The sequence below is a fragment of the Taurulus bubalis genome (genome assembly GCF_910589615.1).
Source record: "Taurulus bubalis genome assembly, chromosome: 16".
NCBI classification, from domain to species: domain Eukaryota; kingdom Metazoa; phylum Chordata; class Actinopteri; order Perciformes; family Cottidae; genus Taurulus; species Taurulus bubalis.
In genome coordinates, this window is record NC_136604.1 from 21,061,190 (window position 1) to 21,075,201 (window position 14,012).

Sequence of the window (14,012 nt, forward strand, 5' to 3'; positions counted from 1 at the left end):
AGGGAGGAAGGAAGGAATGAGGGATGGAAAGTAGGACGAACACACACACACACACACACACACACACACACACACACACACACACACACACACATGCAGGACACTATCTAGGATCCAGTGGGAGGAGTGGAGGTGAGGACATGACTTTCTCCAACAAGCTCGTCGGTCAGTGTGAAGAGTTTCTCCTCTGACTGCGACCTACAACCAAACTCTCTGCAGCCGACTGAGACGCACGTTTTATTTTTGTACCGAAGGTGGAAAGAAGTGCAGCAGATGTGGAGGGTTTTGCCGACAGGTGCACCTGCTAAATGAAGATAATTTTTGTCAGATTTCTGACTGAAGATCAACGACGCTGAACTGAACCACGGCTGCAGAATGGCAGTAAGTCAGCGCCGCTGCAGGGATTCTCTCACTGCAGTTTGATCTAATGATCCGGTCACTCAGTTTTTAAGCAAAAAAAAACACTTTCTCAGTCATCTCGTTTCACAGGAACTGCACAAATCTCAGAGACGGATATGTCATAACATGGACAGATAAAAATTGCGAAACAGAAACTATCTGCGTGATGAAAATACCACTAGAGGCAACAAAATGTTGTATATATATTTGAGTGACCTGACCCCTAAATAAGAAGTAATTACCAGATAATGTCGAAAATATGGATTGTAATTTGATCATTTCATGAGCAGGAATAATGCAAATGAGTGTACTGTATATTTATATATTTCGTATTTACTGTAATTTGTAAATTAACACATTTGAGAGAAATCATAATTAATGTCTGATGCAGTAGGATTTTACATGAAGTGCATTGTGAACATTTTATATTTGTGTGTGTATTTCGTCTCAACAATCATCTCGATCACGACTATCATCAGAACAGTCCATAAAGGGAGTTTGTTGCCTGATATCTTAAATTAATAGAAGTTATATGATTTAAAATAAAGTAGAAAATGACTCTACACAGCTTCACAATAATATTCATCCAGATGCTTTGGCATCATTTAACACACTGACACTGTATGAACATCTGGACTGGAGGTTTTATTAATCATCTAACAACTAATCTATCAACTAATTATTGAGCACAATTATTGCCTTAAATGTCTGATTGTAAATTTCAGACATAATTTGACTTCACATCATTAACATAGAGGCTGTGTAATAATTTTGACAATTTATTGTAGAATATATTTCTTTTAAACACACACATCAGTCATTTCAAGCCCACCCTGCCTGTGTATGTGTGTGTGTGTGTGTGTGTGTGTGTGTGTGTGTGTGTGTGTGTGTGTGTGTTATGTAACGCGGCGTCCCGCAGTGAAGCTGGCAGGGTTGTTCTGTGAGGGATCATTCCGGCGTCGCCTCCTTTGACACTCGTCTAAACCGGACCGGCTCTGAGTGCATCAGCTATTCTCCATGTGTGTCTGTTTTATTTTTAATCACAGCATTAGCAAAATATGAATTTTTTCCACAAAGAAATATGAATGCACAAGCAAAAATAAAAAAAAAACATATATTTGTAAATTCTAAAAATGTAAACGTCATGAACTAAACTGGACTTTACTTTCCGTCCAATTGGAGATAAATAGCTACTGTATAGAATTTCACAAATAAAAAAATATAATTTAATAATAATAATTATGCATGTAATAAGTGACGCACTTTTCATTCAACAGAATATCAGAGTGAATTTGAGCTGCCAAACTAACCATGAACAAAAATATAAAGGCTAAAGTTTGAATTGAATATTCAAGATGGTGGCCTCGTCTCAGAATGACCTGAATAGTTCAGTAATTAGAGCCCAGCGAACACTGAGAGGGTCTGAGTAAAGCTTCCTCTGAGACCACCATCATCATATTGATTAGACATGGACCACATGGCAAAGTGCTGCCGTCACTGCAACGCTGATCTTTTTTCGTATTGAATTTGCAGATTAAAGAAATATCGGACGAAAAAAGACCCACTCCATCTTCATTATCAATTTGTAGAAATGTTACATTTGTAGCGAGAACAGAACTGCACCTGATCGTGCGGCGTGTCTAGAATGTGGCGAGTCCGTTGTGTGCATGCTTTCTAAGTACGAGGAATTCACAGCATCGCATTCTCAGCTCCGACTTGTTCCCTAACGAGCGGTAATGAGCTGCCCGACGTCTGGATGTGTAACGCTGACACCGAACCCCAGCCCGGGGCCCGAGGGTGCCAGCTGTGGTGGAAACACGCCGGGCGTCCCAGCAGACAAAACAAAGATCAGAGTGTGTTGTGAGAGGATTTCAGGAGGCTATTAACGGACATGTTGATACCCGTGGATCCGTGTTGCCAGCATCGCCTTGACGACAATCATCACGGCTGCATTCCAAAAAGCTGCGAGGGGATTCGACTGTCAGCATTTTAATCTTTTCGAAATGTCTGTTAAATATAGACTTCATGGTTTGATATTCTCATCGGTTTATTTACTGGTTCACGTACAGTATGTCATGACGTTATTAAAACATCACACAAGTGTCAGAAAGCTTCTTTATTGGCATGGCAGGTGTGAAGCATCTTAATAATCAGAGCTGCCTGGCATTTAGCAAATAAAGCAACCTGGAGAGAGAGCACTGTCGCTTTAAGAGAGAGCGCTGTCGCTTTGAGAGAGAGCTCATTCGCTTTAAGAGAGAAGAATGTTGCTTTAAGAGAGAGAGCACAGTCGCTTTAAGAGAGAGCACTGTCGCTTTAAGAGAGAGCACAGTCGCTTTAAGAGAGAGCACTGTTGCTTTAAGAGAGAGCACTGTCGCTTTAAGAGAGAGCACTGTCACTTTAAGAGAGAGCGTTGTCCCTTTAAGAGAGAGCGTTGTCACTTTAAGAGACAGCACTGTCGCTTTAAGAGAGAGCACTGTCGCTTTAAGAGAGAGCACATTTGCTTGAAGAGAGCACTGTCACTTTAAGGGAGAGCACTGTTGCTTCAAGAGAGAGCACTGTCGCTTTAAGAGAGAGCACTGTTGCTTTAAGAGAGAGCACAGTCACTTTAAGAGAGAGCACTGTCGCTTTAAGAGAGAGCACTGTCGCTTTAAGAGAGAGCTCATTCGCTTTAAGAGAGAAGAATGTTGCTTTAAGAGAGAGAGCACTGTCACTTTAAGAAAGAGCACTGTCGCTTTAAGAGAGAGCACAGTCGCTTTAAGAGAGAGCACATTTGCTTGAAGAGAGCACTGTCACTTTAAGAGAGAGCACTGTTGCTTTAAGAGAGAGCACTGTCGCTTTAAGAGAGAGCACTGTCGCTTTAAGAGAGAGCACTGTTGCTTTAAGAGAGAGCACAGTCACTTTAAGAGAGAGCACTGTCGCTTTAAGAGAGAGCACATTTGCTTGAAGAGAGCACTGTCGCTTTAAGAGAGAAGAGAGCACTGTCGCTTTAAGAGAGAAGAGAGCACTGTCGCTTTAAGAGAGAAGAGAGCACTGTCGCTTCTTTTCAAAATGTCTGTTAAATATAGACTTCATGGTTTGATATTCTCATCGGTTTATTTACTGGTTCACGTACAGAATGTCATGACGTTATTAAAACATCACACAAGTGTCAGAAAGCTTCTTTATTGGCATGGCAGGTGTGAAGCATCTTAATAATCAGAGCTGCCTGGCATTTAGCAAATAAAGCAACCTGGACCCACCAAAAGTCCTTGCGTGTATGATCGATACGCATTTTTTGTGAAAGTTAATTTAAACGCTCAGAGCAAGTGCTCCAAAAGTCAGCTGACACAGTGGAAGGAGTGAGAAAGAGAGAGTAGGGAGGAGGACAAACTACTGTTGAATTATTTATGTTGACTACTTAACTTATGTGTGCCTTTTTTCGTCCTGTGTGTGTGTGTGTGTGTGTGTGTGTGTGTGTGTGTGTGTGTGTGTGTGTGTGTGTGTGTGTTCTCAGGCTGCCACGAAGCTTCTGGATGAGTTGTGCCACCTGACGGCTCAGTCTCTGACGTCGATGGACACATCGGAGCACTTCCAGGTGCTGAAGCTGCTGGGTGAAGGCTCGTACGGCAAAGTCATGCTGGCTGTGCACAGGCAGAAAGGTGGGGGCGTCAACTTGTTCATCATCACTTTACTACGCCATAAAAAAAGACCTGTACCTCAGTGTGTGTCCCGTCTGTGCTGCAGGTACTCCGATGGCTCTGAAGTTCTTCCCCCGGGAGTCCACGTCCCTCTTCTCCTTCCTGCGGGAGTACAACCTCTCCCTGTCCTTCTGCACCCACCCGTCCCTGACCCGGGCGCTGGGCATCGCCTACTCCACGCCCTCGCACTACGTCTTCGCTCAGCAAGCGAGCCTCTTCGGCGACCTCTACGACGTCATCTTGCCCGAGGTGTTTATTTACGCGTTGTGTTCACGGTCGGCACGGTTCGGCCGGATTTCGCACGTTCCAACGCTCTCCTCTTTCCTCACCTCAGGTCGGCATGGAGGAGGACGCCTGCCAGCGGGTGGTGTCCCAGCTGTGTGGCGCTCTGTCCCACCTGCACGCCCTCGGGTTCGTCCACAGAGACCTCAAACCGGAGAACGTCTTCCTGTGCGACTCCGCCTGCCGCTGGGTCAAACTGGGAGACTTTGGCATGGTCAGTGAGAACCACAAACCACACCGAACCACTAACATGCCGAATGGGTTGGTCATGCCGAAAATGTCCTAAAGCGTTTAATTTGGCAGAATAAGAGGCCGTTGACATGTCGGCTTTTAAGCCATCGAATCCATTGTTGTCAATGGTGAAAAAACACTACTTACCAAAAACTATCCAGAGCTTTACTGTCAGGTCCACGGAGGGATTTGTGGTTTTATGGTGCCTGGGAATCCATTTTTCTTTGTTTAGTTCAGTCAGTGAGGCTTATAACTAAATTACTGCTTCATCATCATCATCATCATCATCATCATCATCATCATCATCGTAAAAGACACAGTCCAGAGTTTAAAGAATATCTATCGATGTACGGAAGCTCGTAACATCTTTTTGCATCACGCTAAATCGACTGTATTTGTCATGAACGTCGTAGAAAAAGTGCCGAATGTCTGAGTGTTCTCCACCAGGTGAAGGCCGTGGGCACCAGTGTCCCGGAGGTCTGGTACAGCTCCCCTTACTGCGCCCCGGAGTCCGAGATCGCTCGCGGGAACCAGGACAGCTGGAGCAGCGAGAGCGACGGGAAGATCGGCGTCAAGGAGGCCGAGGACCGAGGGAAAAAGAAGGCCAGGGTTTGGGCGTCCGTGGAGCCGAGCACGGACAGCTGGGCGCTGGGCATCCTGACCTACGCCATGCTCACCGGCAGCCACCCCTGGGCCGAGACGGCCAGCGACTGCCGGTCGTACCTGAAGTACCGGGAGTGGGCCGACGGAGCGGGAGAACCGGACGAGAGCGGTTTGATCGGCGGAGAACCGGTGGAGAAGGACGGGCCGACGCCGACGCCTCCGACGCCTCCGACGCCTCCGACGCCCGTCGCGCCCCAGTTCGCGTGTTTCACCCCGGTGGCCCGGTGCTTCTTCCGGACGCTGCTCGACCCGAGGCCCCGGCTCCGCGGGCGGCCCGAGGTCGCGCTGAATTACCTGGAAGGGGAGTGGGTGATGGAGAAGGAGAGGGCGAGGCTGGAGGAGGAGAGGAAGAAGAGCCGAGGGAAAGTTAAGATCGGGAACATGAGGGAGAAGGAGGGGAGAGGAGAGAGATGAGGAGGGAAACAGAACGAGAACACTGGAGAATTATGAAGAAGGGCGTCCACTTTTTACATGACAACTCGTGTTTTTATAAAGATATGTGATGTTTAGGTTTAGCTTAAAAACCTGACGTATATTGTTTTTAGTTGATAGTTTAGCAACATATTTCATCGTTCCTTTTTAAAGCTATTATGGTTAGAAGATCTTCTGGTTCAAGCTTCTCAAAGTTGAGAATTTGCTGCTTTTTTTTGTTTATTTTTAGTGACTGTAAATTGAATATTTTTGGGATTTGATCAGACAAAACAACACTCGTCATTTTAAGCTATCAGAATAGGTTGCAGGCAATATTTCAATCAATTAATCAAAAAGTGATCATAATCGACAGCTGAAGTATTGTTGCAACCCAACTGAAAAAACTAAAAATGTGGAATTATATATCTAATATGTCCACGTTAATAAGAACTAGACCTCTATATTCTATACGGCTCAAATGGTTTGAAAGCTACTGTGGATTAAATAAATAATGATTCTAACAATACAACTTACTTCCTTAACTATCATATTGAAAATGTGTTGAAGAGGTTATGTGACAGCTGCTGTTCTGGGGATTATTAGTGTTTATTAGTGCTGTATAAATAATAATTAATGGCTGTAATGCTACCGGGTCCTTGTAAAAGATACCGTCTTTTTTTGCATCTATATTTGGGTTTAGACTTTTGAGCGTATTCATCGTCGTAGGTTATGAACTGCATATAGACTGCAGTAGTTTTATAGCCTGCAAGACGTCCGCCAGCAGACTGAGGGGTGCAGTGCCAAAACACTTTGACCCGGTTTCTAGTCGTAAAAAAAGTATTTCAGAGGGCATAAATATTACATAAAAATAAGCCTATTTAAAGGCACTTTCTGGAAGTAAATATTCATATGCTGTGTATATTTCAGTTTGGCAGCAAGCCACTTTTAGCTTGCTAGCCGGAGCAAACCACGTATTATCTCACTTTATATTGTACATTTATTACATTTAATGTGTTCAGATTTAAAAAATGTCCTCTGCTTCAGCACCACGGACAGCTCCGTGGATTTATTTACGCAGTGAGAGGCGCTCATGGGACGCACTGCGGAGCGCCGACTAAATATAACAACATGCATACCGCAACACCAAGTGTTACTGACACGTGTTAATCATGTAAGTGCACGCTACTGCAGACACTTGCAGTCTATGGAAGTATCATTTAAATGCAATAAAGTTATCGTTTTTGTAAAAGGCTCTTTTGTGAACAGTGTGAACATGATGAATCGTCTCATAAAATAGTTTTTTTTAACGCTTTTAAACTCATAAATCATGACCCGGCACGCTCATATCTCAATGATGTCCTCGGGAGATTATACACACCAATGCAAATAGATCACACACACACACACACACACACATATACGGAGGCATGCACACAGCGGGGACCATCTGGAGAGCTTCCCCAGATGTTTTCAAAAATAGATCCGGCGTTGTAAATTCGACACTACAACCTTTCAGCGCCATGTACGTGCCACCGCTCCGACCTGTGAGCGGCGGCACACACACAGCAGCGCTGGCCAAGTCACACACTGTTTCTCCTGCAGGAACAATCAGACCGAACATAGCGTTACTTTTTAAAATCCCATTTGGGGACAGGGCGATATAACCCCCTCTGTCTCCAGAGGCAGAGGCCGTTTGAATCTTTGACATTTGGGTGGAAAAGAGTTTAAACACAGTAAATCTGAGGCCTCGTTTCCCCGATCCCTCTGAAGGCCTCGCTGACAACTCGTCATACATCATCAGCGTATCATGTTGTACCCGATGCAACCTTGTGGCTCCATTTTTAGTTTCTGTCAGACCTTAAGCTCCAATAAAAGTTTGCTTGTGAAACCCTTTCCGCCTCAAACTCAAATGGTCGTAAGGATAAGAAGACGAAGCGGGTTTCTTTAGCTCCTAGAAAGCTAACGCTATACCTTGAATAAAGAAAGTAGCACTCTAGTAGCACTTAGATGACACTTACTTATAGCACTTTGTAGTTTTGTTTTCTTGAAGAAATTGTACTTTCTTGATTCTTGTTATTCTGAGTTTGTACTCATGGTTGAATGCACTCATTGTAAGTCGCTTTGGATAAAAGCGTCAGCTAAATGAAATGTAATGTAATGATGGAGATTCACCCACAGGCAGTAAATAACAACTCTGTGAACACATAAACCCAATTTAAAATGCAAATATGTCTTTACTGCTTGGTTTAGTCCAATAGGAGTACACACACACTTCCGCGTAAATCATCCCCTTGAGGTGTTGGTTAAAGCAAAACGTGACTTTAACCTTTGCCCTCTCCTTTGAGAGGTAAAAGGTTAGAGTCACCTAAATCACTCAGGGGTCCGGTGCCAAATAACGAGCTGCTAGTTTTGCAGACAAGAACAAAATGCTTGATGTTACTGAAGTGAAGTCGGGATAAAGAGATATCCTGAGTTATCCTGAGCCCAAACTCATGAATTAACGCTTGTTAGAGGCAGACAGTTTGATGATCGTATCACATTTGGGGAGCAGGGCCGAGGAGGAGAGCGGTGGGTCGTGAACTATTCCACTCCTGACATTTCACCCGATATGTTGCCTTAACGCAATGTGTGTAGGACTGTGTGTGTGTGTGTTTGCCGTTGCCAAAGTGGCCGCGACAGAGTGAGAAAACGAAAGGCTAGACGCTGACAAGAGGACGGATCGTGAACATATCATTTTCACGCGGCCGTGAATAAATACAACGAATGCAGACGTCACGCGATGCAACTTAAGACGACATGTGGAGATATTGTGTTGTATATTTGTCCGCGGTGGAATTGATTGTGTTGTTGTCACGTACCTGCCGACGGGCTGTTATTCTAACTATTGTGCTGCCTTCAGGCGCTGCAGAAAAGACGAGAAGCAAAAGTGAAATGCACTTACTATGAAAGGTTTAGGTTGTCATGGAGTGGTTTTATTTGACACAAGGGGCAAATCCCTGGAAATTACTTTTTACGGGCGCTGCTGCCGGATATATTTCCTATTTTACGACACTGGGGGGAAAATAAAAGGGTTTTCGGGATGGAGAGCAGCAATGAAGAGGCTGAGGGGCGACGGGATGTCAGGCTTCTACCAAAGTGCTTGTTGGATGTGTGAGCGGTCAGAGCAGCTGTAATCAATGAACGTTGCTGTTTTTAATATAACCTAAAGAACAAAGAAAAAGCTTGAGTTTTGAATTAATGTTTATTAACAGTGTTGGGGTAGTTATTTAGAAAAAGTAACTAGTTACACGTTACTAGTTACTTCTGAAAATTGTAACTAGATTACTTTACTAGTTACTGCATTTGAAAAGTAACTTCACTACTAGTTACTTTACTTTACATTTTTTTAAGCAAATGTCCAAATTAACCGCAAAGATACATGGACACACATCATGGCCCTTTCATCACTTTATTTTCAATTTTCAATAATAATGTATTGTTATTAATTAATATAATTTCCAATAATAACAATCGCGTGAGTCACACAACACTTCCTGCATGAACAATCTACCGTAAACGTCGGGTTATGAGCCGCTACTACCTTCGGTCAGAGTCCCCGTTAGCTCCCCGCTGTAGCCGGCTGGGGCTCCTGCTAGCGCTCCGTCACTTCCCCGCTAACTTCGGCTAGCTCTCCGTTAACTTCGGCTAGCTCCCCGCTAACTTTGGCTAGCTCTCCGTTAACTTCCGCTAGCTCTCCGCTAACTTCTGCTAGCTCTCCGTTAACTTCCGCTAGCTCCCCGCTAACTTCGGCTAGCTCTCCGTTAACTTCCGCTAGCTCTCCGCTAACTTCCGCCAGCTCCCCGAAAACCACCGAAGGTAGCGGGACCAGGCTCACACCCGACTTGGGCAGACGGGTCGTGGGCAGTAGCAGCAGCAGCGCTAGCTAGCAGCTTGTTGCTACTGTTCATGCAGGAAGTGTCGTGTGACTCGCGCGCCACTAAAAGAGAACTTTTCGGACTGGTAAAAATGTCTTGGGTAATATCGTTACTGTAATCCGTTACTTTGTAGCTCGTTACCCCCAACACTGGTTATTAATAGTACTGAATGAATGTCTTTCAGGACGTGTGAACCACAGTGGCCTAACTGATGCCAGAGTGCATTCATCTTGACAATACTTCTTCACAAAAAAACAACTGCAGTTTGTTTAGGGGTTCATCCTCTGGGGACCAAGAATGTCTGCACCAAATTTTCCCACATGTTGAGATACTGTATTTCCAAAAAGTCATTAAATAGCCATGTGTCGGTGTTGGTTTGAGACGCAGCAGGCGTTCGACCAACTCCAATCTAAACTTGTGTGTCAGTAGTTTTGAGAGTAAGAAAATGTCTTTGCCGGATGGTCAAACAAACACAGGACTTTCACCTCGGAGAACGCTGTTCGTGTCCAAGTCAACGTCGACTTATTTTACCGCCATTTTGTTTTCCGTAACTTCACGAAACGCACAAACCGCGATCTGAACGCAGAAGTTTAGTTGCATAAGTAAACATAAAAGCTAAATTAACTTGTTTTACGTGTTTGTTTGTTTTTAAGTATGGATGTCAGCAGAAACTCCTACGTTTCCTGTGAATATGGGAGATTATTTTTGAAAAGACACTAACAAGGGGAAACTAAAACATTGACACGTCCAAAACTGACGCTAGAGTCCGGGACAAAAGCGGTAACTGGATGTGTGTTGTTTTCTGCCTGCGACAGATCACAACCTCAAGCCAAATCCATGTGTTTTACTGGTCTATATATTTCATGAAGTGCTGATGTACGTACAGCTTTGAAAGTGATGCTCAGCTAAGATTAGCCCACAAGTCTTCAGCAGTGCGTTGGCCGTGCTTCTGTCCGTCTGTCCGTCCCTTAGCAGGCTACGACATGCCGGAGTTTAATTAAAACTCGTGTTTGTACGCTGAACCTTTAAATCAAACCGACGATGATAGCCGGGATAGGTTACCGAGTGTATTAAAAGTCCTGAATGTCCGCTTGGCTGCGACGAGGATCCCAATGAATCCATCAAAATGACACGCGCTTGTTTTTTTTTTTTGCGAAAGGGATGCGCTGCTCGGCGTCGGGTTACGGAGGAGGGATGGACCCGGATCAGACGAGGAGCGGCGGGACTCAAACACAAGGTCAGACGGTGCGGTCACACCTTTACAGTCGCATACCGACAAGATTAAAGTGGCCTCGAGAGTTGAAGGGAGGTGACGAGAAGACGAGGAAGATGAATCGAGGCGTCGATGAGGTCACCGGCTTCCTGGGCGTGTCCGTGCGTCCAGCTGTCTGTCGCTCTTCTTTCTGTCCGTCAGCAGAGCTAAAAGCTACCGCTCTGTGAGCTCGTGACCTCGTGACCTCATGACGCAATAGTTCTCACTGCGACTGCCTCGGGTTCTTACTGGAGATAATGGTGGTGATCTCTATGCACACTCAATAGCCAGGGACGGTATTTAAAGCCTTCATTTGTCTCATAAAAAATAAATAAAATGGAAAGGTTTGAGCTCAAGTGAGAAAAGAGAGAGTGGTGCTTTCCACATAAATAATAATATGAAGAGTCGCAGGATAAAACAATGTTAAATGTGTAGTTTTCAACAAGTGACACTAAAATAAAATGTGTTTCTCTACCAGAAAACCCTGTGTGTCATAGAAACTTCATTTTCTATCAAATGCTGCACTTTTAAACAGTTTGATGTGACAGTTATTTATTGGTGTGCACAAATATGATAAAAAGCATGAAAAAAAATATGTAATTTCAATAGATTCAATACTTTTAAACTCCAACAGTACATCAATCAATGAGGATGCAAATGTCTCCGTTAAAGTCTAATGATGAAACAAACCAAATGTTGGTTTCTGTGCAAAGATAATTTTACTAGATGTAGTCACTAGTGTTTAAAATATGTGCAATAGACAATCAGCGCATATGGAAATATGCTCAAGATATTTTAGTTAAAAATTAAAAAAAAAAAAAAATCACAGCGGGTAATTTCAGTTACCATTTCTCATAAACGGTCCCACTTGAGTGCTCCATAACAACAACAAGACATCACACATCCATTGAAAGGATTTATTGCCTCTTTCTCATTAAATTGGTCATAAATCAAAAGTGTTAGTCCAGTGATTTTACAAGCCAGAGTGGAATGAGTGAGAAATGAGACTTTTTTTGTTTGTTTTAATACATTTCAGCCAGCGATACGAGCAATGTAAACACAACACACACGTCGCCGTCAATCAGCCCGAAATCGTAAAGCCAACTCATAAAGCTCCTGTGATTTCATCACAGCAAACCTTACAAAAAAAAATGTACGCAAACTAAATTAATTCACAGTCGAGAAATGCTTGTGACATTTCATATGTCAGAGTCCTGTAAACGAGCCTTTTCTGCACAACTAACATATCATTTGCTGCCATTAAGACATTCATCATCATCACCATCATCATCATCACGTGAAGAAAGACAATCACTTTGTTTCTCCCGCCCTCAGTCCGGAGACTGACGTGTTCAAATCTCCAAAAACGTACATGTTTCAGTAAAAGAGCTTTTTTTATTTAAGCCACATCCGGTTGGTCCGTCCACGTCGGTAAACTCATACAGTATTAAAACATATTTAAAGGAATAGTTCCACTTTTAAAAAGAAGAAAACAAAAACAAACGAGGTACAACGTGTTAATTAAATTAGACTTTTTTTTTTTCTTCCCCCCTTTCTTTTGGAACAGAGCCAGGCTAGTTTCCAGAAATACGAGCGTTTCCCAAAAATGGCGAACTTCTCCTTTAACTTCCAACTATTTCCCTCAGATTGTCTCAACCTGCTGTGGAACAGCGTTTACTTGTTAAGCTCAACATCGGGCCTTACTTCAGTCAAACATTCAGTATTTAGAGCTGAAGGCTCTAAACATTTCTCTATTATATATAAAAAGAAAAAGAAGCTTAATGGTCATTGCACAAACATGGAAAAGCAGTTAAATAATCGTGCCCTTTCCTCTGGTGAGCTCAGAGACGTGAGGACTGCTCCGTGTTTTTCCTCATTTATTCTCTCCGACTGCATTTTTAAAGGAAATCGATTGGGAGGTGAGGAAGGCCTCTCAAGTATTTAAGTAGTTTAATTAAAACCCATCGCTAAACTCAGCATAGTATGTTTAATTCTTAGCTTATTCTATTCTTTGTAAAGAAAAAATGCAAATAAAATGCAGTAAAAGTACGTAAAAAAATGCAAATAATTAACACGCGTCTGGATTTGGCAACTGATGTCAGTATTACAACAAAATAAGCCAATCAGGAGTAAACAAAAATATGATTTCACATTGTAAACATATAGACGTGTTGTTAACGCGCCCCGTGTATTTTTCTATAAACATAACTTAAAACAATACTGTGCAATGGAAAAGTCCTGGTTCCTACAGCGGCGAATATTAATAGAAGGCATGATAACGGTGATTTAAAAAACGGAGGGCTCCGTTCATTTGAAATCGATTTCATATCCCATAATGCACCGCTAATCTAAACATTTTGAAGTTGCATCATCGTTCATTTTATGTACAGTAATGCTGAGACGAGGCCCGACTCCACAGTGTGAAGATGGGAGTCATTTCATCCCCTGTTCAGTCGGAAAATACTATTTCTTCTTCGTGTTAAATCTTGCAAATGTATTAAGTGACTGTTCTTTCTTCAGGCTTTATATTTAAATAAAGTTAGACAGACTGCTGCCGTAATTTCAAAACTATTCAGGCAAGTTATTCATTAGAAATAATAAAAGGCTGATAGATAAAATGAAGATTTTAAGTGCCAATTTTAGAGAAATAAAGAAACTGTCTTACAGTTAAAGTCGCCTTCACGTCAGCGGAGCTTTGCAGCTCTTTGCACATTTTTTGGGTCGCAGAGAGCACCTTTTCTCGAGATGCAGTACTCTGCAGCTCCTGCAGGGGGAGCCGTTGCAGCTGGAAAAACATAAAGCTCTGAACAGAGCGGCGTCTCCTGGGGAGGCGATGCAGACATTACAGAGGGAAACCTGCTACTCAGGACGCCACACATAGCCCTTAGATATCTTATTTTTGGGGGGAAATGGCTTACATCATATCATGGCTTTTTAAAACTGATTAGCGCATCACTTCCTGTCAAGAATAATTGAGAGAAAAACGTGATTCTTTCTGAATGAAATGTTGTTTCTAAAGCTCTGTGGAGTTTCACGTCTCTGCTTTGGGATCAGTGTGTGTGAGTGCGAGTGTGCGAGAGTGTGTGTGTGTGTGTGTGAGTTACTCTCAGTGTGATGCAACAGGAAGCTACGGACACAGATGCGGGTGAGATGGAGATCACGACCGACGAGACAGCCGGCGAC

General features: G+C 43.3%; 1 protein-coding gene across 1 annotated transcript; it reads left to right on the forward strand.

Moving 5' to 3' along the window:
* Positions 1 to 278: 278 nt before the first annotated feature.
* On the forward strand, positions 279 to 5,666 carry LOC306748876 (serine/threonine-protein kinase SBK1; the record flags this gene model as incomplete). The annotated part of the gene is made up of 5 exons (XM_079232106.1): positions 279 to 381; positions 3,893 to 4,037; positions 4,123 to 4,325; positions 4,411 to 4,572; positions 5,037 to 5,666. The coding sequence occupies exons 1-5, from the start codon at positions 376 to 378 to the stop codon at positions 5,664 to 5,666; spliced, it is 1,146 nt and encodes a 381-aa protein (XP_079088232.1). The 5' UTR covers positions 279 to 375.
* Positions 5,667 to 14,012: the final 8,346 nt, after the last annotated feature.